At 44.6% G+C, this 26530-nt stretch overlaps 3 protein-coding genes across 3 annotated transcripts; 1 reads left to right on the top strand and 2 right to left on the bottom strand.

Annotated features, from left to right (window-relative positions):
- Positions 1 to 1404: 1404 nt before the first annotated feature.
- On the bottom strand, positions 1405 to 3059 carry LOC307230733 (guanylyl cyclase-activating protein 1-like; the record flags this gene model as incomplete). The annotated part of the gene is made up of 4 exons (XM_080001170.1): positions 1405 to 1535; positions 1688 to 1778; positions 2049 to 2198; positions 2862 to 3059. The coding sequence occupies 4 exons, from the start codon at positions 3057 to 3059 to the stop codon at positions 1405 to 1407; spliced, it is 570 nt and encodes a 189-aa protein (XP_079857296.1).
- Positions 3060 to 10319: 7260 nt separating this feature from the next.
- Positions 10320 to 19405, top strand: LOC307230732 (uncharacterized protein; the record flags this gene model as incomplete). Its single annotated transcript, XM_080001169.1, has 5 exons — positions 10320 to 10398; positions 12665 to 12753; positions 14996 to 15086; positions 16356 to 18330; positions 18456 to 19405. 5 exons carry the CDS (start codon positions 10320 to 10322, stop codon positions 18553 to 18555), a joined length of 2334 nt encoding a protein of 777 aa, XP_079857295.1. The 3' UTR covers positions 18556 to 19405.
- A 1186-nt stretch (positions 19406 to 20591) lies between these two features.
- wdr77 (WD repeat domain 77) lies at positions 20592 to 25656 on the bottom strand. The gene is made up of 10 exons (XM_080000006.1): positions 25270 to 25656; positions 24383 to 24568; positions 24154 to 24295; positions 23980 to 24029; positions 22826 to 22896; positions 22589 to 22646; positions 21467 to 21532; positions 21274 to 21382; positions 21120 to 21188; positions 20592 to 21034 (listed from the first exon to the last, which is right to left on the bottom strand). The coding sequence occupies exons 1-10, from the start codon at positions 25376 to 25378 to the stop codon at positions 20887 to 20889; spliced, it is 1008 nt and encodes a 335-aa protein (XP_079856132.1). The 5' UTR covers positions 25379 to 25656; the 3' UTR covers positions 20592 to 20886.
- Between the last annotated feature and the right edge of the window lie 874 nt (positions 25657 to 26530).

Genomic DNA, 26530 nt, shown 5'->3' with positions numbered 1-26530 from the left:
TCAATGAATATGAGATGAATATGAATGAAAATGAGTATCACTGTAACACAGGGGTGTCAAAGATAGGGCCCGCGCCAGTGGGATGATTTGGGGGAAAAGTAACAAACTAACATCCTGATAGTATTTATACATTTCACAAACAATATGATTCACTATCATAAAGAAATTGTCGACTGGAATTGTAAAGTCAATTTATGCCTAAAACTGTTCACAGAAATTCACATTTGCACTCGACACACTTGCTTTATCAGGTTGTTAATAACCATAAAGTCATATATTGACAACATTTCATCTGGTTATATGATTTTTGCAATGATAAGATGGAAATGAATCATTTTACCTTGCACTTTCTCACTCATACCCACATATCGACATCCAACACCCAACCACATCAAATTAGACTGTCCTACAAAATAATGTGTATAGTGTGTATTTAGTAATATATATTTTTGGCACCTTTTTGTTGGCCTCCCAGGATCATGGCTCTTAAAGGATTACAGCATATTTTTTTGTGTAAAGTGAGCCGCACTTCTGAGGATGTTTAGCAAATATTTTATAGCTGAACAAAATGTTTGAAAACCTAAAAATATTTTTGATACAAGGGGGTTAAAATAAAATAATCCTGGGCAACTTCTTATGTTTTGTTCGACACATATAGACAGATATGTAGCTTCAAGAGTAGTCACCCAGGCTTACTTAAATGCATTAGAAGTACATTAGGCAGATCAAGGTGAAGCCAATAAATCAGATGATGTAACAGGTTATAGAATTTATCATAATGGAACTGCTTTCAAGTAACGTTGTCCAAGCTTTATGGTGGTAGTATACTGTACATTGATATCAATTACACTATAAAAGCCAAGTCAGGTTATGCAGCATCAGTCATATCAGAGTGGGTGTGATGATGTAGTGTGATTCACTACTGAGCTCATCACGCTTGGTTATAAATAACCACTGTGTTTTGTTTTCTGTGTATCTTACTACCCCTACCCCATTTCAGATATTTAACAATGCATAATGCATCAAAAAAATAAATAATAATTCCTTCTATAGCATCAGTAGTATTCTATTAATATGAAACCTCGGCCACTGACGTGCAGTGTGTATTGCTGGAAATGCTAAATATAACCTTCACTGCATTGTAGAAGTTTTAGAAATTGTAGAAGTTTCAGTTCATAGTTAATATTCAGGCAACAGATGAAACCAATGCTGTTGAGTCGTACAAAAAGTCTTTATGGAGATTGGCAAAAACACAACAATGCAGAAACTATCCTTTATCCTATAACACTGGCTCAAAGAAAGTTTGAGAGTCAGCCGCACTGGTCACTTCTTCACATCTGTAGGTTTCCAAAACACCGATCCCACTTTGGCACGTTCACACATGTAGTCCGGGAGGCTGCAGGACTAGTAGTTCTCTTTCAACTCTCCTTGAATTCTTTGGATGATGTGTGTTAGATCCAGGCTCTCCGTCAGCATCTTCAGGAGCATTTCATCGTTCCGGATCCCCTCCACAAACTCTTCATAGGACAACTCACCTGGAAAAAGACAAACATATCAATTAATAATTGCACTACTCTTTTTAGATATTTTTTGATTTTTTTTATTGCAGTGTATCGCATCTTTAGCTGGATTATATTATATTATTAAGAATAAATGTTAACGAGGAAAGTAGTCCAGAGAAACTTACCATCACCGTTTATGTCGATCTTGTCAAACATCATGTTGGTGAAGTCCTCTGCTGACATTTCGTTCTTAGATCCGTTGATTGCACGGATGGACTGGAAGTCAAGTGGGAGAAGAACAAAGATTAAAAGCTGACATGACGGGTTGCTACAACGTTCAACCAGCAGGTGTCACCTGAGCTTAAGCCCTTCACCCGAGGGCTACGTGACCCTTGACCCCAGCCTCCTCCAAGCCCATATGGGATTACGTGTTCCGGACGGGCACGTTTCTGCTGTTTGAGAGCGGCGACCGCGGCCGCCCCCGTCGTCACTGAGCCGCGTGCGGAGCTTCTCACCGTGACAGGGGAGGGCGACGCCCGCGCTCACCTTGACGATGAGGAGCAGCTCCTCGCGGTCGATGCATCCGCTGCCGTCGACGTCGTACAGCTTGAAGTACCAGCGCAGCTTCTGCTGAACCTCGCCCTTCAGCACCAGGCTGAGGGCCGCTACGTACTCCATGAAGTCGATGAAGCCGTCCTGCAGCACGGGAGATGGCAGAGCGTGAACAATGTGGTCGCTGGTTCACATACGGAACAGCAAGGTCACCTTCTTTCACTGCATGCACGTGGGGTTTTCTTCTACTCATGCTGTAAGAGCAATACCAAAATGGTATTAAATACAATTAGCAGTATTTGTTGTTCTTGAAATAATGAAGGAATGATAAAGGAATATACTACTGCTTATAGCACTGGTTTCACCACCAAAGATCCTTTTAGTTGGCTAAAGTCCGTTCCTCTAGACTTTAAACAAGAATGACACAAAAATAAATTCCCCTTGTGATGCCATAAGGATCAAACATGCAGCAACCAATAATGATCATAATAATAATAGTAATAATAATAATAATAACAATAATATTAATAATAAGAGGTCTATAATCACATTATTATTATTATTATTATCATTATTATTATTATTATTATTATTATTATTATTATTATTATTGGTGTTATTATTATTATTATTATTATTATTAATAATAATAATAATAATAATAATAATAATAATAATAATAGTATTTCTATAATCACAACAACAATAATACTTATTATAATACTAATAAAAATAATAAAAAATTTGGCTTGTTTAGATCACTGACAGTTTAACTTGAGACTGAAAGATTATGAATTGCATACTTACGTCATTCAAATCAAATGTTGCGAACATGGTCTCAACGTAGGCGTTTGATTTCTCAGACAGATTCTTTAGGCCAAAAAACTTCTTAAATTCGTAGAAGGTGAGAAGTCCCGATGGACACTCAGTCATGAACTTCCTGTACCACTGGTGACTCTCACAGGTGGTAATTTCCTCGAGAGAAGCTCCGCTGCTGTTTCCCATGATAATTATCCAAATAAACCAAGAGAATCAGAAGAAAAAACCTTCACAAAATCGCGTCCAGTGTTGACCGTGTCCATTCAGCTGCTGAAAATGTCAAAACAAACCACTTTCCCAGCAGCGGGATGCTGAGTTCCAACCAGCCAATCAGAGCCACTGTACGTGCGTCTGAAAAGCTCAAAAGTTCTAATCCTCTTTGCTGGCTCCTAAAGTAAGTCTTTAAAGCCATTATAAACATGTCAGCTGAAAACATCCCTCAGTGCAATATTGTTTCAGCTCATGAAATAACCATTCATGTTTACGTTTACCATTTATGACCACGTATATGTTATTCCAAAAGAGTAATATCGATCAAAGTTGAAGACAATCTCTGATAAAACTGTGCATTTTGTAGTGTATAATTACGAAGAAGAACCTGAGGACTGATGTCTAAGTATAAATCAATGTATATATCTGTTTGTCTTCCAACCTACACAGGCGAATAAATACTATATTATTTTATTAATATATATATTTTTTTATTATTGTTGTTCCATAACAGTTCATTTTCATCCATTTGTGAGACGTTGGCCTCTGATGCTCGAGGACTGTCCCCCATGAGAAACGACGGCCGCTGCTCTTATTATTCCCAAGCCTTACAGGGACGGTGGTGGGGACCGGGAGGTTCTAAGCCCCCCGGTCCACCTGATTACGTCTGGCGGAGGGTTGGCAGGTTGGCGGTGGGCTTTATCCAAGTGTGGGTGTTGGCGCCGGGGAATTAGCGCTGAGAGTCAGTTGTGCAGGCGCTCCTGCTCTGGCGGGGAAGAGCAGGGAGTTTAAATGGAGGCCAGCGGGTTCTTCCCCCGTCGCTGTCGCCTCCCGCCCCAGACCAGGGGCTCCAGTCCCACAGTCCGCCGGCCTGGTTTCCGCTGACACCGACGGGAACAAGTGACTCTGCAGGGCGCACATCAGCACTTTAGGAGAAAGCGAAAAGTCAGCGCTAAGGAATGACAGGTTTTACACTTAGAAGACCCCAGTAGGTATTAACTTTGCGCTACGTGACATCGCCGACTCAAGCAAAACGGAGAGAAAATGTTCGTAACGCCGGGAAACCAGATCGTTACGGAGGTGTCGTTGTGTAAGGCCCTGAAAATATTAGAGGGAGACCGTGGTCGCAGCGCCTCCATAAAGCCATAAATCCCTCGAGCCTTGTCTTAAGCGATTCCTCCGCTTACCCTGGTTTTAGCTGCAGCACGTCAGCCACCAGGTTATCTTGGAGCTCCGCCGTAAGCACCTCCATCTGCTGGGGAAGGCACCGCCACGACCGGCACCACTTTCATTGGACAGTTGAGGTCCTTTTCTTTGGCCGAAGGGGAAGGTTGATGACACACGGGGCAACATTTCGGCCAAATGAACGGTCAAACGAATCTGGGCAACGACTGAGGACTACCGATGCGTGAGGTTCAGACAATACTCAGTAATGTTGCCTCTCAATTGGTCATTGAAGGTCATTTTCCCCGATGTCTCATCAGCCTGGAGCCGGACCCTGCCTTGCTGTCCATATGGCAGCTAAAGAGAAAACGTAAACAACAGTCGTAGTCAGAGGTGGTAGGGTCTATCAAAACAACCGGGAATACTTCTCCCTCCCTCTCGCCTTCCATCATGGATCGTATAGTGCGGAGACATTGCGTGACGGAGATTTTTGCTCATCAATGGTTATTATTGCTCTATTATTAATTGGGGACACAATCATCAACAAATCAAGTCATGTTCACCACCACCCAAAACAAAACAAAACAAAACTAACGTAAAAAAACCCCCCCAAAAAAACAATCAGTAATCTATGTTTTTGAATTTGGAAACCAATGACGTCAGACGTCTCACACGTCCGTGACCATGCACTTCCTTCTTATACACCGGTCATTAATAATCTGTATAGCACGTGAGTTACATCTGAATCCAATCTGTGCTCGGCCCTGGATTACAATTATTGACTCTATCGTGTCAAATGAAAATAAAATAAAAATACTGTCCTTTTTTATCGACGCCAGCAGGTTTCTAAACCCATATTCTTAGTTGTGATGATCTCAGGACGATTGTGGTTATGAATTCGTATACAATGAGGAGAAAGGTCACGTTCATATAATACTCCGCGCTCAGTGTGCCTAGTGAGCAAATCATGTACATTGTTTGGGAAGGTTTGCTCCACCCGTGGGAACGCACCCAAAACCAAAGCCAGTCCAAAGAATTCCTGCCACGCACGACGGCCGGCCCAGATCCAGGAGGTTCACGAGTATCACCCGGCGAATGGAGGTGAGGGCATTCTACACCTTTCCCCCCCTAAAATCGGTGAGGCACGTTGGATTGCCACACAGGATGGAGGAACAGGTAGGACCAGTCATGTTCGTCTCCGGGACAACCAACGTTTGGGTGCAGCAGACGGTCCGAACGGGCACCGCGACTTCCACGCTCGATTAAAAAAACAACAACAAAAAAACAAGAAGATGAATCTTATTTAAAGGCTTTCATGTGACGTCCGGCAGGAGAAAAACACACATTCAGTACAAATATGTTGAATGAGATTTTGAGCCATCCACACCAGTAAAAAATAATTATTGTGTCAGGTGTGCACATGATGAAACGTCAACAACTGTTGAGTTCTTACATAACCACTGTAAACATCTCCCCAAATACTGAACAGGCTGACAACACCAAGCCACCGCTGCCCTGCTGCAGAGCTTCCTTAGAGGGAGAGGCTCCGTCTCTAGACCTGGTTCAGCTGCTGGTGTGCAGCTGGTGTTCAGCTGGTGTTCAGCTGATGTTCAGCTGGTGTTCAGCTGGTGGTGTTCAGCTGGTGGTCAGGTGGTGGTGTTCGGGTGGTGTTCAGCTGCTGGTGTTCAGCTGCTGGTGTGCAGCTGCTGGTGTTCAGCTGGTGTTCAGCTGGTGGTGTTAGGCTGGTGTTCAGCTGGTGTTCAGCTGATGTTCAGCTGGTGTTCAGCTGCTGGTGTTCAGCTGGTGGTGTTAGGCTGGTGTTCAGCTGGTGTTCAGCTGATGTTCAGCTGGTGGTGTTCAGCTGGTGGTCAGGTGGTGGTGTTCGGGTGGTGTTCAGCTGCTGGTGTTCAGCTGCTGGTGTGCAACTGCTGGTGTTCAGCTGGTGGTGTTCAGCTGCTGGTGTGCAGCTGGTGTTCAGCTGCTGGTGTTCAGCTGGTGGTGTTCAGCTGCTGGTGTGTAGCTGCTGGTGTTCAGCTGCTGGTGTGCAGCTGGTGTTCAGCTGGTGGTGTTAGGCTGGTGTTCAGCTGGTGTTCAGCTGGTGTTCAGCTGGTGGTGTTCAGGTGGTGGTGTTCGGGTGGTGGTGTTCGGGTGGTGTTCAGCTGGTGGTGTTCAGCTGCTGGTGGGCAGCTGTTGGTGTTCAGCCACTGGTGTTCAGCTGCTGGTGTGCAGCTGCTGGTGTTCAGCTGGTGGTGTTCAGCTGCTGGTGTTCAGCTGCTGGTGTTCAGCTGCTGGTGTGCAGCTGCTGGTGTTCAGCTGCTGGTGTTCAGCTGGTGTTCAGCTGGTGTTCAGCTGCTGGTGTTCAGCTGCTGGTGTTCAGCTGCTGGTGTTCAGCTGCTGGTGTTCAGCTGGTGGTGTTCAGCTGCTGGTGTGCAGCTGCTGGTGTTCAGCTGCTGGTGTTCAGCTGCTGGTGTTCAGCTGGTGTTCAGCTGGTGGTGTTAGGCTGGTGTTCAGCTGGTGGTGGCTGTCAGGGGGTGGTGTTCAGGTGGTGGTACGTGGCGGGGGCAGCTTAAAGGATTCTTGATCCTCTTTGGTGGAGGCTCTTCAGCTGCGTCTTTGCAGTTAACCTGCTTTCTCAGATCACATGCTGCTCCACCTCTTTATGTAAACGTTGTCCACGTTGATTTGTAAAAGTACACAAGACGTTTCAACCTTTGACTGCAACGTCTTCAGTTTGACCGTGATTTTCAAAGATTTCGTTTGACGTTGTTATGTCCAATGTTATTGTCATTACTTTTCCCCCGTTGATGTTTTGTTGTCATTATTAATAAACATGTTTCTGAACACCAACCACATCCAGTCATTCCTCAGTCAGTGGTACTACACTGTATATATTCTATATTGTGAACAAGGAGCCGCAGAGACTGCAGGTAGTACTTGTTACTGCCACTAGTGTGTTTTTAATCGTCGTTGTGTCGTTACTTCCAGCACTTTCAACATTGATGCTCTTTTGTGCTGAAAAAAACTTTTATTTATTCATTTATCCGGTACAGTCGTGTTTTTTTTGTATATGTATGTACACATATGCATATGTGTGTATTTGTAAATATGTATATATATGTGTGTATGTGTATATATATGTATGTGTATATATGTGTGTATGTAAGTATGTATGTGTGTATATATATATATATATATATATAATCATCTCATCTTATCTCATCTAATTTGACAGTTACACGGCATCCATGACATCCAGGACTCCTCCTCCTGCTCCCCCTGCTCCTCCTGCTCCTCCTCCTGCTCCCCCTGCTCCTCCTCCTGCTGCTCCTCCTCCTACTCCTCCTGCTCCCCCTGCTCCTCCTCCTCCTGCTCCTCCTCCTGCTCCCCCTGCTCCTCCTCCTCCTCCTCCTGCTCCCCCTGCTCCTCCTCCTCCTGCTCCCCCTGCTCCTCCTCCTCCTCCTCCTGCTCCCCCTGCTCCTCCTCCTCCTCCTGCTCCCCCTGCTCCTCTTCCCCCTGCTCCTCCTCCTGCTCCCCCTGCTCCTCCTCCTGCTGCTCCTCCTCCTCCTCCTGCTCCCCCTGCTCCTCCTCCTCCTGCTCCTCCTCCTGCTCCTCCCCCTGCTCCTCCTCCTCCTCCTGCTCCTCCCCCTGCTCCTCCTCCTCCCCCTGCTCCTCCTCCTCCCCCTGCTCCTCCTCCTCCTCCTGCTCCTCCTCCTCCCCCTGCTCCTCCTCCTCCTCCTGCTCCTCCTCCTCCCCCTGCTCCTCCTGCTCCTCCTCCTCCCCCTGCTCCCCCTGCTCCTCCTGCTCCTCCTCCTCCCCCTGCTCCCCCTGCTCCTCCTCCTCCTCCTGCTCCTCCTGCTCCTCCTCCTCCTCCTCCCCCCCCCTGCTCCTCCTGCTCCTCCTCCTCCCCCTGCTCCCCCTGCTCCTCCTCCTCCTCCTGCTCCTCCCCCTGCTCCTCCTGCTCCTCCTCCTCCTCCTCCCCCTGCTCCTCCTCCTCCTCCTGCTCCTCCTCCTGCTCCTCCTGCTCCTCCTCCTCCCCCTGCTCCTCCTCCTCCCCCTGCTCCTCCTCCTCCTCCTGCTCCTCCCCCTGCTCCTCCTGCTCCTCCTGCTCCCCCTGCTCCTCCTCCTCCTCCTGCTCCTCCTCCTGCTCCTCCTGCTCCTCCTCCTCCCCCTGCTCCCCCTGCTCCTCCTCCTGCTCCTGCTCCTCCTCCTGCTCCTCCTCCTGCTCCTCCTGCTCCTCCTCCTCCCCCTGCTCCTCCTGCTCCTCCTCTCTGCCTCAGAATGACTTCCATTCACACACATGTGCTTTGTGAAAACGTCAAATAAAAACGTAGCATTGATATATTATATCAATGCTACGTTTTTATTTGTGTGTTTGCACAGTCAGTGTTTGGTTGATGTGGTGTGTTTGAGCTGATCGTTGACCTCATGTTTTATACATTGTCAATAACATATGTGTATAAACGTCATATGTTTGGGGTAAATGATCATCTAGAGGTTGCAGGTCCTACACTGTGCGTTTCTGTTCCTGCGTCTGTTCTGCAAGTAGAAATGTCTTGTTAAAAGGTGACAGTAGAAATGTCTTGTTAAAAGGTGACAGTCTTACTCTGCCTGTTCACCTGGAGGTGTGTGCCGCAGACAACGGACACATGACGTGTGCCGCAGACAACGGACACATGACGTGTGCCGCAGACAACGGACACATGACGTGTGCCGCAGACAACGGACACATGACGTGTGCCGCAGACAACGGACACATGACGTGTGCCGCAGACAACGGACACATGACGTGTGCCGCAGACAACGGACACATGACGTGTGCTTGAGTCGGTGAGGCAGCATCGCGCGCTTTCCCTTTATCGCGTCAGGACGTCGCGCACGTGGAGACGTTTGGGAAGCTCCTCCCCTTCCGCTCGTCTTCGCGGTCTGTCGCCGGAAATGAAGCGGAAACACGTGACGGGGGAACACGAAGCGGACCAATCAGCGCGAAGAACTTTGAGATAACGGCGTAAGAGAATTGAGCCACGTGCAGCCGCGTGTTGCGTGTCAGTGACCAAAGGAGGTGGAGCTACTGAACCCCCCAGGTAGCCGTTCAAAAACGACATAACAATAATAATAATATATATCATCATCATTCATTTCAAATAAATGTTGTATATATAATTGATAACAATTTTAAATGTATTATATATATAATCAATCAAAATGTTAAATCATATATATATTGTAATATGAAAATCGCATATATAAATGTAAAATGAATTATATATATTTCATTTATTTTAAATAACAATTGTTTATAAATCATAATAGGAAAATTGTATATATATTTATGACATTTAATTTAATTATATAAATAATCAATTACAATTGAAAATTATGTATATACCATAATAGGAAAATGATACAATTCATTTGACATTAATTATATATGTAATTTGTTTAAAATTTCAATTAATAATATACACAATTAATTGAAATATTACATTATGTATATGTCATAATAGGAACATTTTACATGTGTATATATATATATATATATATATATATATATATAATTTTAAATGTTGATTACATTTGAATACAGATTTGTGTTATAAATATAAAGTGAAAAGTGTAAATATACTTAAAAATAACAAAGCAGTTCCTCCCTTTCTTACACATGTGAGTTGAGCGCAGGAATGTGAGGTGTGGAGCTGGAGCGTGGAGGTGCGGGGCTGGGGGGGTGGAGGTGCGGGGCTGGGGGGGTGGAGGTGCGGAGCTGAGGGATGGAGGGGCGGGGCTGGGGGGGTAGAGGTGCGGAGCTGGGGGATGGAGGTGCGGAGCTGGGGGGCGGAGGTGCGGATCTGGGGGGTGGAGGTGCGGGGCTGGAGGCCTCACCTGTTCCGTTCTAATGGAGCCAGTGAAAGGCGGTGGGAGGGACCGGCTCCATTTTCTGCCTCCCGACGGTGCTCCGAATCACGGGAACAGACTCGACCCGGCCGCGCCGCGTGTGCACCTGTCGCCCATGGAGCTTCAGCATCCAGACAATAATACCAATAAACACCTGGTTCACAAGGATCTTATTCAGTCATCATGAAAAGGGGGGCGTTGCATTTTCTGGGTCGAAAGAACAAGTCTCTTTTCGACACCGGTGTCAAAATCCAGGAGATGGGTGAGTAGAAGTCACAGTTATACTTTTATTACTTTTATCACTTTATCCAAGACTTGAACGAGACTCCACGGTTTACATGAGCGCAGGACGCGCACACAGCCCCGGGCCAGCCCGGCTGCACTGGGCCTGAAGACTAACACCGAAAAACTGGCTCCAAATACAAATTACTGACGTTTCTTTTTCGGTTTTGGGATATCTAACTATTGAAAACTACAGCCAAGAAAATAACGTGTGACGCAGCTCATTGTTTTTTTTTTTGTTTGTTTTTTTTTAGTTAAATTCATCCTTTTTTATTCCAACCATTTAATAGGCTTAATGTGAAGCACTTCGAGTTGCATGTTTTGTTTGAAAGGTGCTGTACAAATAAAGGTTATTATTATTATTATAATAATTATAATAATAATTATAATATATATATATATATATATATATATATATAATAATAATTATTATTATTATTATTTTTATTATTATCCACCACTTAATTATTATTATCATCATTATTATTCACCACTTTATTATTGTTATTATTATTATTATTATTATTATTATTATTATTGTTATTATTATTCACCACTTTATTATTGTTATTATTGTTATTATTATGTAATTATTCCCAACATAAAGAGGCATGCTAAACAATAAGGGGACATTTGTGTAGTTAAATGAAGCAGATGCATGGTAGGTAAATGAAGAATTTGGACCCAGGAGTGAACATGAAAAGCAGCTATTGGGACATTTTGGTGGTGGATTCACTTTAAACCGGCTGCAGAGGGTCTGTCCACAGAGAACCCTCCCCCATGTTCCTGATCATGTGTAGCACCACATCTTATTGACCGCTGATATGTCACAGAATCAATAACATGTAGCTCGACATGTTATCGACCCCCCACAGAACTGGTGGATCCAGTGGCCTAGAGATACAGTACCATCTGCCATATACTGAGACATCCGTTTTCATTAGTTTGTGTCTTTGTTTTGGTCGTCTCGATCACAGTCTCTTGTGAACATACTGTAGGTGGAACGGTTCCACCGACTTACTGCGCCTCGTGCAGTTTGAAAGGAGACCACCAAAAACACACGCTTCCTGGTTCTGGAAACAGTCTTGGTTGGTTGGGGACTGAGTTTATTTTCCGTGTGGCTGGAAGGCAGACTGTTCCCCTGCAGACCGAGTGCCCTTCAGGGACACTTCTCTCTCGTCAGCTCGGTATGCGACGGCAACATACTTGACATTGGAATGTGCGACAAAGGAACGTAAAGGTTTGAAGTGAACCTCCTTAATGACCTCCAAAAAACATTGGAGAAAAATGTGTAAAACATACACGAAAAATGTTCGTAAACAATTTAAATAGTTTTACAGAGGGATGGGCAATACACTGTGAAGGTATAATGGTGTTTTACAGTACCATATAATTATACATTAATATTTTATTAAATAACAGATTATTTGGACTGTTAGTATAACCTTCCACCCAGTATGACTCAGAAACTAGACCTGTGTCTCACTATACTGCACTGCGTAGCTCTAAAATGTCAAATAGATCAGCAGTGGAATTGTGCCACTCATCTACTCATGTTCTAATGAGTTGAACTCAACACAGCCTCTTGCTGTTTATTTGGTTATATTTAAAACTCTCTTACACCAGACGCTTGCTCTGAAAAGTGATTAAATCCGATCCCCTGTTTGCCTGGATTTAGCCATTAGGCTGTCAACAGAAGAGCATAGTGGACCATAGTGATACATCACGTTGACTGACAAGTAATAACAACCCCCTCCAGTCGCTTCTTTCTTCTCTGATGTTTTTTTTTCCACAGCGTCACAATAGAAGGTCTGACAGATTGGTTGTTAAGTTGCACGACAGATCGGCCTCCTGGAGCCTCTTGACGTTGAAAACCCCTCCAGGTCCACTGAGTTGCTGTTGTCTTACAAACAGTTCCACGCCGCCGGCTTTGGTGCCGTTTGACCCCCGCGTGACGCCTTTTTAAATCAACACCGCTTGTTGATCTTGGACTGTTTGCGGCTCCATGCCTGACGCCGAACCATTCCCCATACGATTGCATTCAAATTGTTTATTATTCTCAGGGCTTTGGGTGAAATCTGAAGGGGTAAGACCTTCCGGACAAGCAAGGCATGTTTGGCCTGTCGGGGAACAAACGCTGATTCCTATGTGAAACGCAAAGCTTAATTGTGACACCCTTCGGGACTGTTTTTCAGGGTAATATAAAGAAACTTGGCTCGACTTTTGTTTTCGTTGCTTTTCCTCAGATAATGTGGAGCTGGTGTTGGACTCATCAGCAATTCCTGAAAGCGGCACGGCCAAAGTGCGCTCCAGACCCACAGTCAAACACTACATGGTCAGTATCGCTCAGGAAACCTTAATAATAAACGTGTCATAATATTGATATTGGAAGAAATATCACTGGGTTCTTCTGTTAAACGACGCAACAAGTAGTCTCAGTTTGGCAATGTTTTTCTTCTTTTTCTCCGCCCAAAATACACAAAACGAGTCGGAGGTTGAACTGGTCATGAATGGGAGGAGAGTGATTTCCTTTTCCCTCCCACGGGGTTTGGGATGTATATCTCTGTTGCCACGGAGCTTATTTTTTAGGTTGTGCTGGCCGAGCCGAAAACTTTTAGTCATCGGGGTGGTTGACACACCTCTGACGTGGGGAGTGTTCCCTCTGTGGCATGTGTTGGAGGCGACACACCCAGCGTCACGCAGCCTGCACAGCTGCACGGCTCAAAGTGACTCACAGAATCAGAAACGGAAGAAATGAAGGTGGATCACGCGCCATCGAAAAGGACACGCCCGTGCGTCTGTTGTGCACTAGCATACCTTCCCAAGGCCTTGATAAGTAAATACTGGACACATTTCTATCCAAGGTGTGACACGGGCAGATGCACCATTGCATGACAGAGGGGCAACTACTTTTTTTTTCCACCTGAAACAGTGAACCACAGAATATGTAGGGTCAGCTGCTGTGCTGTCCTTTCCGATTTGTTCTGCTCTCCAGGTCCATCTCAAATGAAATAGTCCTAAATCCGTCTGAGAGCTCCTGGCCTCACACCTTCATGGCTGAGCTGTCGACTACCTGCCCACGTGACGCACACTCCCGTCAGAGCCGGCTATTGAAGCCGCTTAGATTGTCAAAGTGTCGTGCGACCCAAAACCGAATCCCCTCGGTTTCGGAAACGATTTATTTATCTACAGGGGATCGGAAACGACAGTAAAATATTATCTCAACAGTTTTCTGCTGTACTGTAGGTCTCCCTTGTGACTACTTCCGTGTATTGAGCAGCGTTGCTCAGATTGCCGCTGTCGATTTTTAATTAACAAAAGGTAATTCGAAAAATGTAGTTTCTTGTTGAGGAAGGTAAAAAAATAAAATAAAATCATGCATTTGCCGACAACATATACGTGGGTGTGGGGCGGGTGGGATTTGTAATATAATATTGATAACGAGAGGAATTCAAAATGCTGTCTGACGTGATTTAGAAATAATGGATTAGCAGCATTACAGCCCCAAAGAGGTGTCCCAGACGTCTACCGGAAAGTAAACAACATCGTTTTATCGCCAAGTGTTTAACTATCAGACTTGAGAAAGTGATTGTTGTCACGTCCTCTCGGATTTTGTTTTGAAGGAAAGGCAGAAAGTTTACTTGGAGAGTTTGAAAATGAATCCCCTTTGGGAGTTGGGCTGTTTAAAATGCTTCCCCGTCCCGCGGAAGGCGGTGCACCGCGCTCGGCCCCGTGCACCTGTATTGTGCCAACACAGTCTGTGTTTATTTTTGGCAGAGTTGGGCTGAGATGAGAACAGAAAGTCTCTCTTTCTCGCTCTCCGAACACACAGGCGCACACACACACACATACGCACACACACACACACGCGTACATGCACACACACCCACACACACACACACACACAAACACACAGGGAGTGGTGGCCGGAGAAATTCAGCCTCTGCGTTTCTCCCATCCCGGCCGTCCTTCCTCCAGGGGGCAGCCAGAAGAACCCGGCGGCCCCACTGATTTGTACCTAGAAGCAGCCAAATGCATTTAACGCCTCCTACACTCCAGTGCGTGACGCGACTACAAGGTGAAATGGCCGAGTGTAAATAAAGAAACAACTGAGTTTATCAAATGCCTACAAGTTGCTTGACCCGACTTCAAGGTTCACTCGTCACCTCTCCCTCCGGGCCTCCGGGGTTAGTGTGGAATTGAATGCGGGATCTATACAAGGAAATAAGTGTGAACCACATAATTTGTGAAAAGTTACATTACATTTCAAAACATGTCTCTTTGAATTGAATCGTGTACCAAGTCCCTCATGGTGCCAAGTCCAAGCTGACACTGATTCGGGCCTCAGTGGCTTAACATTTGGACACGCTTAAGCACTTCCACCATTGTTTTCGAAAACAGGTTGGGTGACTCCGAGCTCCGGCGCACGTCGGTGGAAGTGTTTCACCCAGCCGCCGCGACGGAATGCTCGCGTTACCTCATAGCGTGCGCCCTTCTTTCACAGCACTGAGCTCCCTGGGCTCGGAGCCGTGGAATGTAAATTGTCCCTGTCCGTCTGTGATTGTTTATTCCCGCAGTCGTCATCCGACAGTATGTACGCGTTTGCTGTGCCAACCCCCAAAGTCCCCGACCTCCCTCCTCCCGGCGGGCCGGAGACCAATGGCTCAGGTGAGGATCAGCGGTTGAACAGCCACCCCCCGTGTGTGTTTCACAGCCCGCAGCTCAATTCAAGATTCAAGATTCAAGAGGTTTATTCGTCACATACATATACATACTTTCATACATATACTGTACATACTTTCATACATATATGCAGTGAAATGTAATGCAACGCACCCGGTGATAAAACACAATATGTCCTAGGAAAATTTCTCTCTACTAGACCAACTAACTGATTCCTAAAATGTAATACAGTAAGTCGAATACTTATAGAATAAAAATGTATAGAATAAAATAAAATGGAATAGATAAAGGGAATAGGCTTATGGATATGGGATGGGCAATTATGTATATACAGATATGTGCATTAAAGTGGCATGTGAATGAAGTGAGTGTTTGTGGGATAATACAGCACAGTATACAACAGTACGGCGCAGCAATACGGTAACACCGAACAACCCAGAACAGTGACACAGTATGCAGTACAGTATGCAGTACAGTATGCAGTACAGTATGCAGTACAGTATGCTACATACAGTACAGAAGGTAGTGGAGCCTATGTGTGTGGCTCAGTGAGGACCCCTGGTGAGGTCAGCGTTGACAATGAGTCACACCCTCAAGCACCGCCAGCGTTTTGTGGCTTTCAGCGAGTCTGCACCGCCCCACAGGGGATTTCAATAAATGGTTGATATATATAGGGCAGGTAAATGTTTGTCCAGACTATTGCACAATGCCTATTTCTAATGTGTCCGAGAGGCTGTACCCACATTATTTACAGACTGGGAGTGAATGCTTTTTTTGGAAGATATAACAGCTTATTAATCAGCAGGGTTTAGCATCCTGCGTGAGACTTTCATTCTCTCCGCCATTTGCCCGGTCATTGCTTGTACCTACATGTGATTGTGTAGTAAGTCACTCTAAAATGGATATTTCCCCGTGCTTTGCTTGTGTTCCTCATTCTTTCTCCTATGAATGGACACATGTTTCGATGAGCTAGAGTAACAGTGGTTGGGGATGCAAGAACACCTTCTCACATGATTTAAAGTAAAGTTTTTTTTTTACAGATTACCGACCGATTGTCCTCCAAACGTACGTCATGACTTGCATTCCGTTTTTGTCCGGTATTTCGTGCTATAAAACCTACATTTTGGATATGATTCGCTCCTTAATTTACCCATCTCCGTCGTGCCAAAGTGCTAGAAAAGTGTCAGATGCATTACAAAGGGAAACTTTTCATGTTTTAAGTGCAGTCCCTCATCGTTTTGTCTTGACTTACAGTCGATGGAGATCATCTGTCCGATGGATCGACTATATCTGTTCCTGACCCGGTGGAGGGAGAAATTATAGTTCCTCCTCCTCCGTCTATGGCACCGCCGCCCCCTCCATCACAATACTTCCTACCTCCACCAGATTTTATGGGTGACCTGGACGGTGCGGCCATGCCAGCCGGCCAGCCACCTCCCGTGCCGCCTCCCAAACCTCCTTCACTGGCGATGGAGGAGGATTTGACCTTGCTGAAGCCTCCACCCATGGCACCTCCAAAGCCTCCCTCCACATGCTCTAGTGCCTCCACAGTAGTGTCGATTTCTAGCCCGCCGCCAACCAAGATCCTGGATGTCTCAGATCCCCCCAAATTTGCCCCACCAATGCCCCCCCCTGAAAAGCAACACAGAACCCCCCGCCAAAAGGCCCCGCCCCCCAAGCCCATTCGGTTGTCTTCTGTCCCCATCATGGACATCCTGCCCCGAGATATTCCTCCATCTCCCTCTGCCCGGAGACCCACACCCTCCAGCTTTAATCCCCAGAACGCAGCTAAACTGTACAATGCTCCCAAAACCTCCCTTCTGGGGGGTCATGCGGATCGTGACACAAGGCCCAAGCAGATCGTTCTGTTTTTAGACTCTGGGGCTGGTGGGTCGAGCCCAGTACCTGTCCAGTCCGATGGAAAAGCTCCGTCTACGGCTCCACCATCCAAGCCAGTCTGTCGAAACAGCAATGGAACCCAACTGGACAAAGACGTACGAGAGCTGAGAGAGAACTTCCGAGTGAAATGTCCCTCAAACACGCCTCAGCTCCGGCCAAAGCCAGAAGCCAAAGACGAGACTGACTCAATACCACGAAAACACAACGTCTGTCCTTCGCTGCCTCTAATTTCCCCTCGGCTCCAGAAGGGGCCCGACGCTCATGTCTTCCCCGAACGTGACCCGGTGACGCATGAAGAGTCTCCCAACCAGCACCGCAGATTCAGTCCATTAATAGAGAGCAAGCTGCGTAACCTCAAGGGAGCTGAAGCAAGTGGAACCCGAGAGGCGGCCGCAGCCTCTCCCTTTGCCCTTTTGATGGCAGCAAAGGAGCGAGAGAAACAGCGATCCACTCTGTCACGGCAAAACAGTGAGAAAGGCAACGAGGGGGGAAGCGCAAGCATCCACCACAGCGACTCTAGCCCCAACTCCTTTGTCGTCACTCCTCGATATACCTCACGCTCCTCTTTGACCTCGAAGGGAGGACCGGGAGGAAGCCCAAAGTCTGTCGGTTCTTTGGAGCCCACACCTCCAGCCGCAGTTCAGAATCCGAGACAACCCGGTGCCTCGGCGTCGGCGTCCGCTGCTCCAGCTCTCGGTGGGAGGTCGACAGCTACATCCCAGTCTCCCAGCAGCTTAAAGGGAGCTGTCGAGCGGGACCCTCTGCGCCCTGAATGCGCATGGAATGAGACCGATGGACAAGAGGGGCCGATGCCTTTACTCCCTCCTCCACCAGAGTTTGCCAACATCGACTTAGATCCAATGTCACCCCCTTCTTTCCCTCCGCCTGACCCCCCTGCGAATAAGGCACCTTTAGCAAAAGTAAGTCGAGGCCCATCCCCTCCGCCAAAACCTAAACCCCCAGCAGCGCCTTTGCTCCCACCTCCCGTGATTGCCGACCCAAAGCCGCCCCTGGAGACCAAGCCGAAGGCACCATTTGCCCAGCCGCCCTCCCCCCTCTCGGCTCAGAAGGCCACGCTCTTAAGCATCTTGCAAAAGAGGATGGTGGAAATGGACCACAAAATAGTTCCAAAGCAAGAGACGGAGAGCGATGCTTGTGATGACTGGGGATCCTCCGTGTGTGACAAGGGGGCCAAGATCCCAGTTGTCCCCAGGTCCACACCCCAGGGCAAAAGTTACATCTCCCCGAGCAAAACAACAACTCTTGACTTGACAGAGTTGGAGAGTCAATTAAAGGCCAACAATAATTTGGCGCCCAAATCTACCACCAGGTAAGGCTTCCTCTGGTCACCTACTAGCTTTGTTATTGTTAGAGAAGCAAAGGCCCATTTGGAAAGGTTGCCGGTGTTCCATGTAGATCATTAGAATAACCAGCAAATTCTGTTCCTTCTTCCAGTAATGGAGCACCGTCACAGCAGCAATATGGAATGACCTTCACAGTGCGACCTGGAAGCAAAACGCCCATCACCCTTGTTAGTAAAGGGGATTCTTCATGAGATGCTGAAGTCTTATCCATATGAAGGCGCAATTGTGTATATTTGCTCTGTATACATATCTAATACTCGTACTACTTTGTTTGTTTGCATTATTTCCTTTCTGCCACCTTGATCAGATGAAGTCTTTGTATGTATAAGAGGCCTCGACCTGTATCTTATATCTTTCCCCTTGGGTTGAATTAAGTGTTATCCAATCTAAAAAGATGCAAAGGACTTGATCCAGCCTGCATTAGAAGTGTGAAACGTAGCTGTATAATGTAATTTTTTTTAAATCTCGGTTTAACCCAGGCACTTTCAACAAGAACAACAAACTCTGAACAACTTTTACTTGTAACCCCCTCTATAAAGAAAGGGTGGCCCCTGTTGGACTGCTTTTCTCAGCTACTACATGTATAATCAGTATAATCGGTATAAATGTACATATTGCCTTCTTCTCTCATAGTTCCCAGAGAAAATTATTTTTGAGTAAATCTTGTAAATAAAAGGCTTCTGGTTGAAAATATTCAGATTGATTTAAAATGTTGACACATTGAAGGGTATTTATGAATATGTAAATATTTTACTGTGGATTTATTCCACCCATGCTGCTGTGGATAAAAAAAATATTGTATTTTAACAGTTAAGTGGAAAGAGGATTTTGATTACATTTTATGTTGGGTTCGTGGTGTAATTACACAGAATCAACATTGTAAATTATTCTTGTTACATGTGCATTACGTCACTTCCAGCTTTGGAACAAAGCCTTTACTTATTTTCCTTTGCCAATTTTACACATAATTTTCAGAATAACTATTACTAAATGCATGTGTTGATATGCCATGTTGATTTGTGTATAAAATAGTTCCATGTATTTATTCCAATGTATGTCCATATTAAAGGGATATATAAAAGTGTGCTTGCTTTAAGGTTTTTAGTTTTATTTACTCTGTAAAAGAAAAATAAACAAGTACTACTAAAACTCTGAACAGAACACATGTTTACGTCAAATATGTTAAATTAAAGGTGCCAACTAAGGTTCCCAGAGGACCAGATCAAAGTCCATGCATTGAACAGTTTAGGTGTCGGTGACAAATCACTTAGGTAATCCTGTTAACTGCTTAATTGGCTGCCCACTCCCCACACACACACACACACATTAGGGTGTCCAGATGTCAACAAACCAAATGTGGGACAAAGAGTATGTTTGTGTTGGACAATCTAAAATGTTTGATGTGTCTCTCACTTAAAAAAATACACATTTTTATTCTGCCTCTTAACATCTCTCTGCTTTGCCCTTTGTGAGCCTCATGGTACGTGTCACGTCATGGTGTACTCCGCCATGTGCAAAAGTTTTAAATTCTTGCAAATGTATCCAAAAAAAAACAACAAAAAAACTCTTGCGAATCACCTTCCACCGGCTTCAACCAGTTCTAAGTCATTTCCCCAGTCTTGGTTGTAGCTGCATTCCCCTCCTGCATATGTTCCACCTAAATCAGTGTAGTTTGTGACTTTATGGTTTTACCCGGAGGATGTCGCAATGAGGGCGACAGGTCAAAAGCTGCACCTGACCCACCTGTGCAGTGACTTACATCCAACGCAGCCCTGTGACCAGGGCCTTCCCTGCTTTCTTCACAGCAGTCAGATAAAATCCAGATTTCTGAAAAGTATTTCTCCTGCAGTGGTTTTGAGTTTTGAAAACTAGAGGCAGTGAAAACGTGGGAAGTTGTCTCGATATGTGGGACAACGGATGAAAATGCTGCGCAGTACAATGTGAAGAGAGATGCCTGGTCACCCTTCTTCAGATATCAACACACTCCTCAGTTGAACCAAAGCAAGAAAAGCAGCTTCACGTGGAAGCACTGGAGTATGGGCTAATAAGGCAAGTTGTCCCCCCCGCTCAGCAGAGTGCACTTCCTTAGGTATTTCTCATTAATCCCAAAATGTAGTAAACTGGATGTAATATTGCAAAATGTTAGGATTCCTAAAATTGGGGGAAAAAAAAAAAAAGCAACTCCAAAATTCCAAACAATAAGTTCTTGCATTTTAGAATTTGAAATACACTTTATTGTTTGATTATGCATTTCAAATGGATTACACCGAGTGTTATTACAAATATAAGTGGGAGCATAGAGTCAAAAAACTGACATATTACAGTATTTGTGAAACTTGATTGAAAGACCAGACTGTGTAGAATGTCCCTAAATGTATTGCGAATAATGTCACAGTATTTAACCATGATGTTGTGCCTTTTTAAACCAGGCAGCTTTTATACACATTCCATAGTTTTCCCTCCCTCCAAGGAGGAAGGAATAAAAAGCCATTCCTGTTGAGATGATGCGATGACTGGCAGCTCTAAGACGGGACGGTTTGAGCTTCGGTGGCTGTACCCACTGTATGGTGGAGAACCTGGTGGTCCCACCCGACGGTTGTGAGTGAGTCTGAGCCCCCGTGGAGCCAGGATACACCTCTGACAAAGTCCTGGTGCTGCCTGTCCCTTAATCTGTTAAAAAATACACGTCTAAGGGTTAAAACACCGTTCTTACATTTGAACTCTGCAGTGTTTTGGGTGGAGTAAACAGACTCACATTTCTGTAAGTTCAGAGTTCACCACAGCGAGGGAGCAGTCATCACTGATGGAGGCGAGGAAGGGGGCACTGAAAGAAGGTATTTTTTTTTTTAACGACTTGGGAGTAGAAGTAGCCGTAACAGACCACCGCACAATGACACTGATTGGTTTACCTGTGTGTTGAGAAGGCTAGGCCATTGACCCTGCGCTTGTGAAGGGCCTTCGTCTGGGTTGACCCCGTTCCCTGCAAGTCCCTGACCGCCACTCTGCCCAAATCATCACCTGAGGTTCGACAAGCATCATCAACACACACTCTGCCGATCCAAGCTGTTGCTAGAGCCAGCACACACTACTTTTGGTCCTTACCATAAGCTATTGTGCTCCTGTGGTGGGGGTGCCAAGTCACAAAGGTGGGGCAGCACTTCGGAGACTCTACATTTGACACAGGAAGCCAAGTTAAATGTGTTGTTAACAAAGAGAGTGCGAGAACAGCATGCCAGAGCAGGAATTTGGATTGCGGCTAATGGACCAACAGGCACTGAATGAGGGCCGGTTGAGTGAGCTAAATAATTATAAAAAAAAAAAAAAAAAAGTAGCATGAGGTATAGTAACACCATTTACTTATCGGTTGAGTAACCATGTTTAGCTCTGCTTCCATAATAATACGTTAAAGCACCAGCAATAACTGTTTACACTAGGCTTGGGCGATTGGACAAACATATCGGCAGTTGTTTTTTGCACGATTGTTGTCCTTTTAATTTTGCTAATTTAATGCCGTCTCCTCGAGAATTTAACTCGGCAACTAACCTGTCTTTAAAACCTAGTGGAGGCAGTGCCCCAGGAGGTAGAGCAGGTCGTCTAGTCATCGGAGGATTGCCGGTTCGATCGCCGGCTCCTCTTGGTAGCGTGCTGATGTGTCCTTGAGCAAGACACTTAACCTCCTAACTGCTCCCCGGGCGCCGCTCTATGGCAGCCCACTGCTCCTAGATACTACGTCAGATACTACGATGGGTAAATGCAGAGAAATGCATTTCGTTGCCTCAGTACTTGTACTCTGTGCAGTTGCAGTGGTTTAATCTAAAAATCGAATCTAGTGTGTCGCCACTGAATGGCATTTGTCACGCCTGTGTGATTTACTTCCTGGTGAAATCACATGTGCTGTTTAATGTATTGGATAGTCCTCACTTTTGGCACATGGCTTTGACGTCACACTCAGCCAATCAGAAGCTTGATTACTATCCACACAGTCGATTGTATCGGCTTCAAGCTTTGGATTTTGTTGACGCTTGAGCCCGGCGTAGGTTTTGCCAGTGTTTTATTATTATTTTTTTATTGGATGATTCTTGCAAAAAAAATGATCCAAAGCGGAGATGGAGATCGGAGACTTTCCACATCAGCGTCGGAAATTATTTTGTCGGGCGGTAGGAACATTTTCACGCATCGCCCAACCCTAGTCTGCACTTCTCCGTACAGGGTGTTGTGGCTCACCTAATCGAGAGGCTGGTTTGGTTGGCTTCCGCCTGTCCCACAACAAGAGACGCCCATCCTTTGGGAGAGAAAAGTTAAGAGGTCAAGCACAATACAAGACACCGTATGCTATGGTCAACTATATACAAATCGAATCAGTCTGTTTCCTCAGTTTGTCTTGGCCACATTTGAAAACAGGCCGGTACATCATTCCTGAAGGACAGGAGGTAAATGGTGACTCGTTAACAAACATCTCACCTGTCCACAGGAGAGGAAGAGGGAGTCATCTAGTGGACTGCATGAAACACACGTGACCGGCTTTGTGTGTGCTGTAGGAAAGGTAAAGGGAGGCAAGTGGAAGCACATTCATTCACTTATGCCACTACAAACAATGCATTCTCATGAATTTTCAAAGATGGTGGGAAAGCAAATGACTTGTAAAATAAAATAGCAAATATAAAAATGTAAACAAATAAAAACATCCATTGGATAAAATATCTAATAAAATAATATTTAATGCCTTTTGTTGCCAAAATTGAGAAAGCAATATGCAGAATATTTATTTAGAGTGGTAAACGTTAGAAAGCAATGGTGTAGGGACAAAGAGTGAGACTGAAACAAGGAAAATAACCAAGCCCAAAATCAATGGTAGCAATACACAGGGTCCAGTTTAGTCATGTTAGGCATGTATTACAGGTTACCGAGGTTCTGTAAACACATTGTATTGCACTTGTGTCACTGGATGTTCCTCTTGTGTCGTTTAGTTTAAATGTCCCCCAAGAACAATGTTTTGACAATTACGATCGCTCCTGGATCATGCAGTGCAGACACAAAAGAAAGGGACTGTTCCTCCAAAGGTTCTTAGAACTTGCTGCGGCGTGAAAACGCCTTCTGTGACCGATTATAGTTTTGGGTGTTTTATGAAACGCAACAGGAGTTCATTTTCAAAGTTCACAGTTAACGCAGCGCCAGCTCGGGTTGTCTGTGTATGCTATGCAGTCCTCAAGGCGCAAGTAGCTGCATGTGAATGACTTCAGAGAGGCAAAGCTGGTAACTTCGGATGACGATGTCACAGAGCGCCCCACTCCTAAAGCCAAGTCAAATCACGCCAGCGTTCTTCTACTTCCGGTAAAATTACAACAGGTTTTTCCACTAAGTTCTGCTCCAAAAGCACCTGAAACGTCCCGGCTCTAACGGCACCTCAACCGTGTCTCCGTGTACTGCGGTTGTCATGATACAGTTAATTTTAGCCCGAAAAAGGCCAAAGAGATAAAAAAAAAAATCCAAGCAATATCCGAGGGATATATATGATGCCCATTGAAGTTATTTCCCCCTGGGATTATTAAAGTATTTCTGATTCTGATTTCTGATTCCACAAGTCGTGTCATTGAAAAAATATGTTTTCCTCTTACCATTGAATGTAGTGACCACTGTCTCTTGGCCAAGGTCCCAGATTTTGATTCTATATTATAGAGAAAAGTGATTTAGGATATTAGATCTAGGACACCAATTGTAATGCTAACATACTGCAAAATTTAAATATTACTTTCGTGGCTGTTATAAATTGGGAAAATAAGGAATCAAACCTGCAGTCCATGCTCCCTGTGACAGCGCTGTTTGCACCAGTGATTGGGCTCACACTGGTGACAATGTGGTCATGTTCTTGTTTCGTGAAGCGATTCACCAGCAGGCGCTCGTCTTCTGCGAGTTCCCAGAGCTCCAGGGCACCTGCAAACCACTGATTTAACCTCAGACCTGACAAATCACATCAACGTTTCATCATCTGGCTCGGATTCATTATCATCATCTACTCACCAGAGTCTGATCCAACCAAGACGCCTTTTTCGGAGACCCATTTCACATCTGTGACGCCAGCCTCAGTCTGAACTCCAGCTTTACAGAACCCTTCATTGGGAGCCTTTCCCGGCTCGCTGTAGATCCAGAGAGACCCGAGCCAGCACCTGCCGGTGAGGCTGGATGCACCCAGCAGCAGAGTGCCATCTGGAAGAGGGGAAAACAGAAACTTGTGCCAAAGAGAATCAGTTTGAACTTCATGCAGTCCACCTCAGAGCTATGTAGTTTAGCTTTCACCAAGTGAAATGCCTGGTTCATTACATCCCTAATAGTACTTGAGCATCTCCATGGCACAAAATCTGAGGGAATTGCCCAGAAGTTGAACAAATCTTTGAATACTTTATATAAATACATTAAGGACCAGGGTGTCTACGGGTATCACAGTTAAATCTTTTAATTCTTTATGAAATGTGAGACTTTTGGACATATCTCTCTCTTATAAAATAAAGTATTGCAGGTTCTGTGTAAGGGTATGTTCGTTCTATTGTTGTCCTTCCATTGATACATACATCTGCATGGGGCCAAACTTGTATTTAACGTTAGACACACACAATTATCAAATATAAATCACCACATTCTTCGCAGAATTCTGCTTGCAACACACAATTTGAAAACCCTAACCTGTGTTTTAAAACAAAGACAAAATGTTTATTGTTGACATTAAGACCAAGACCATTTACTGCCTGTTGCCTATATGTTTACAGTTTAAGACTATTAACGACTTCCGATCCCGAGGACTACCGTTCGTTTAACTTAATGAGACATTTTCGGTACCCGCAGACAATTATCTTCCACTAGTTGCACATGTGCGCGCACCCTGAACCTCCACCCAGCTCTGGTCACATTACCTGCCCGGTACTGCGCACAGTCCAGGTGCCTCTCCATGCAGGCCGGGGCGTTAGGAGGAATATTCCACCTGTTTTCCTTGATCATGGTGGTATCCAGCGCACCTTTCATCCAGGACCTGAAGTGCTAAGGAGCTAAAGTGCTAATGTCCTATGCTCTGAAGTGCTACCACGCTTGGTAACACTAGCTGGTGCTAGCTAGCTAGCTAGCTTGGATGGATGGCAGGCGGGACAAGAAGCAGCGTTACGCCGTCAAACAGCTTTTCAACGCCGATGCTGTTCAGCTCGATGAGAGTCCGACGCCGAACGGATTCTTTATCCTTTCCGCGAAGACAAGTGAACGCGCTGAAGGCAACTCAGCTCAACGGAGGAGTGGAGACGCTGCACCGGCTCAGGGACGCACGGAGCCGCATGGAGAGCGGCGCACTTCCGGCAGGTCTTGATGTGTATACCGCCACCTATTGGTGAATTGGAGAACACGTTAAAAAATACTACGTTCTACCTTCTGGAGATGACATTATTACATTACATTATTACATTACATTACATTATTACATTACATTATTACATTACATGACATTATTACATTACATTATTACATTACATTACATTATTACATTACATTATTACATTACATTACATAATTACATTACATTATTACATTACATTATTACATTACATGACATTATTACATTACATTATTACATTACATTACATTATTACATTACATTATTACATTACATTATTACATGACATTATTACATTACATTATTACATTACATGACATTATTACATTATTACATTACATTATTACATTACATTATTACATTACATTATTACATTACATTATTACATTATTACATTACATTATTACATTACATTATTACATTACATTACATTATTACATGACATTATTACATGACATTATTACATTACATTATTACATTATATTATTACATTACATTACATTATTACATTACATCATTACATTACATTATTACATTACATTATTACATTATTACATTACATTACATTATTACATTACATTATTACGTTACATTATTACATGACATTATTACATTACATTATTACATTACATTATTACATTATAACATTACATTATTACATTACATTATTACATTACATTACATTATTACATTACATTATAACATTATTACATTACATTATTACATTACATTATTACATTACATTATTACATTACATTATTACATTACATTATTACATTATTACATTATTACATTAC

The sequence above is a fragment of the Zeus faber genome (genome assembly GCF_960531495.2).
Source record: "Zeus faber genome assembly, chromosome: 5".
Classification (NCBI taxonomy): Eukaryota; Metazoa; Chordata; class Actinopteri; order Zeiformes; family Zeidae; genus Zeus; species Zeus faber.
This window is presented reverse-complemented; position numbering and strand designations above follow the sequence as displayed.

Coding starts and splice junctions, on each gene's coding strand:
- wdr77 (XM_080000006.1), bottom strand. CDS start 25,378: ATGAAAGGTGCGCTGGATACCACCATGATCAAGGAAAACAGGTGGAAT. Junction 24,569..25,269: donor CTGTGCGCAGTACCGGGCAG/GTAATGTGACCA, acceptor CCCCTCTTCCAG/ATGGCACTCTGCTGCTGGGT. Junction 22,897..23,979: donor AGTGGTCACTACATTCAATG/GTAAGAGGAAAA, acceptor CCTTTCCTACAG/CACACACAAAGCCGGTCACG.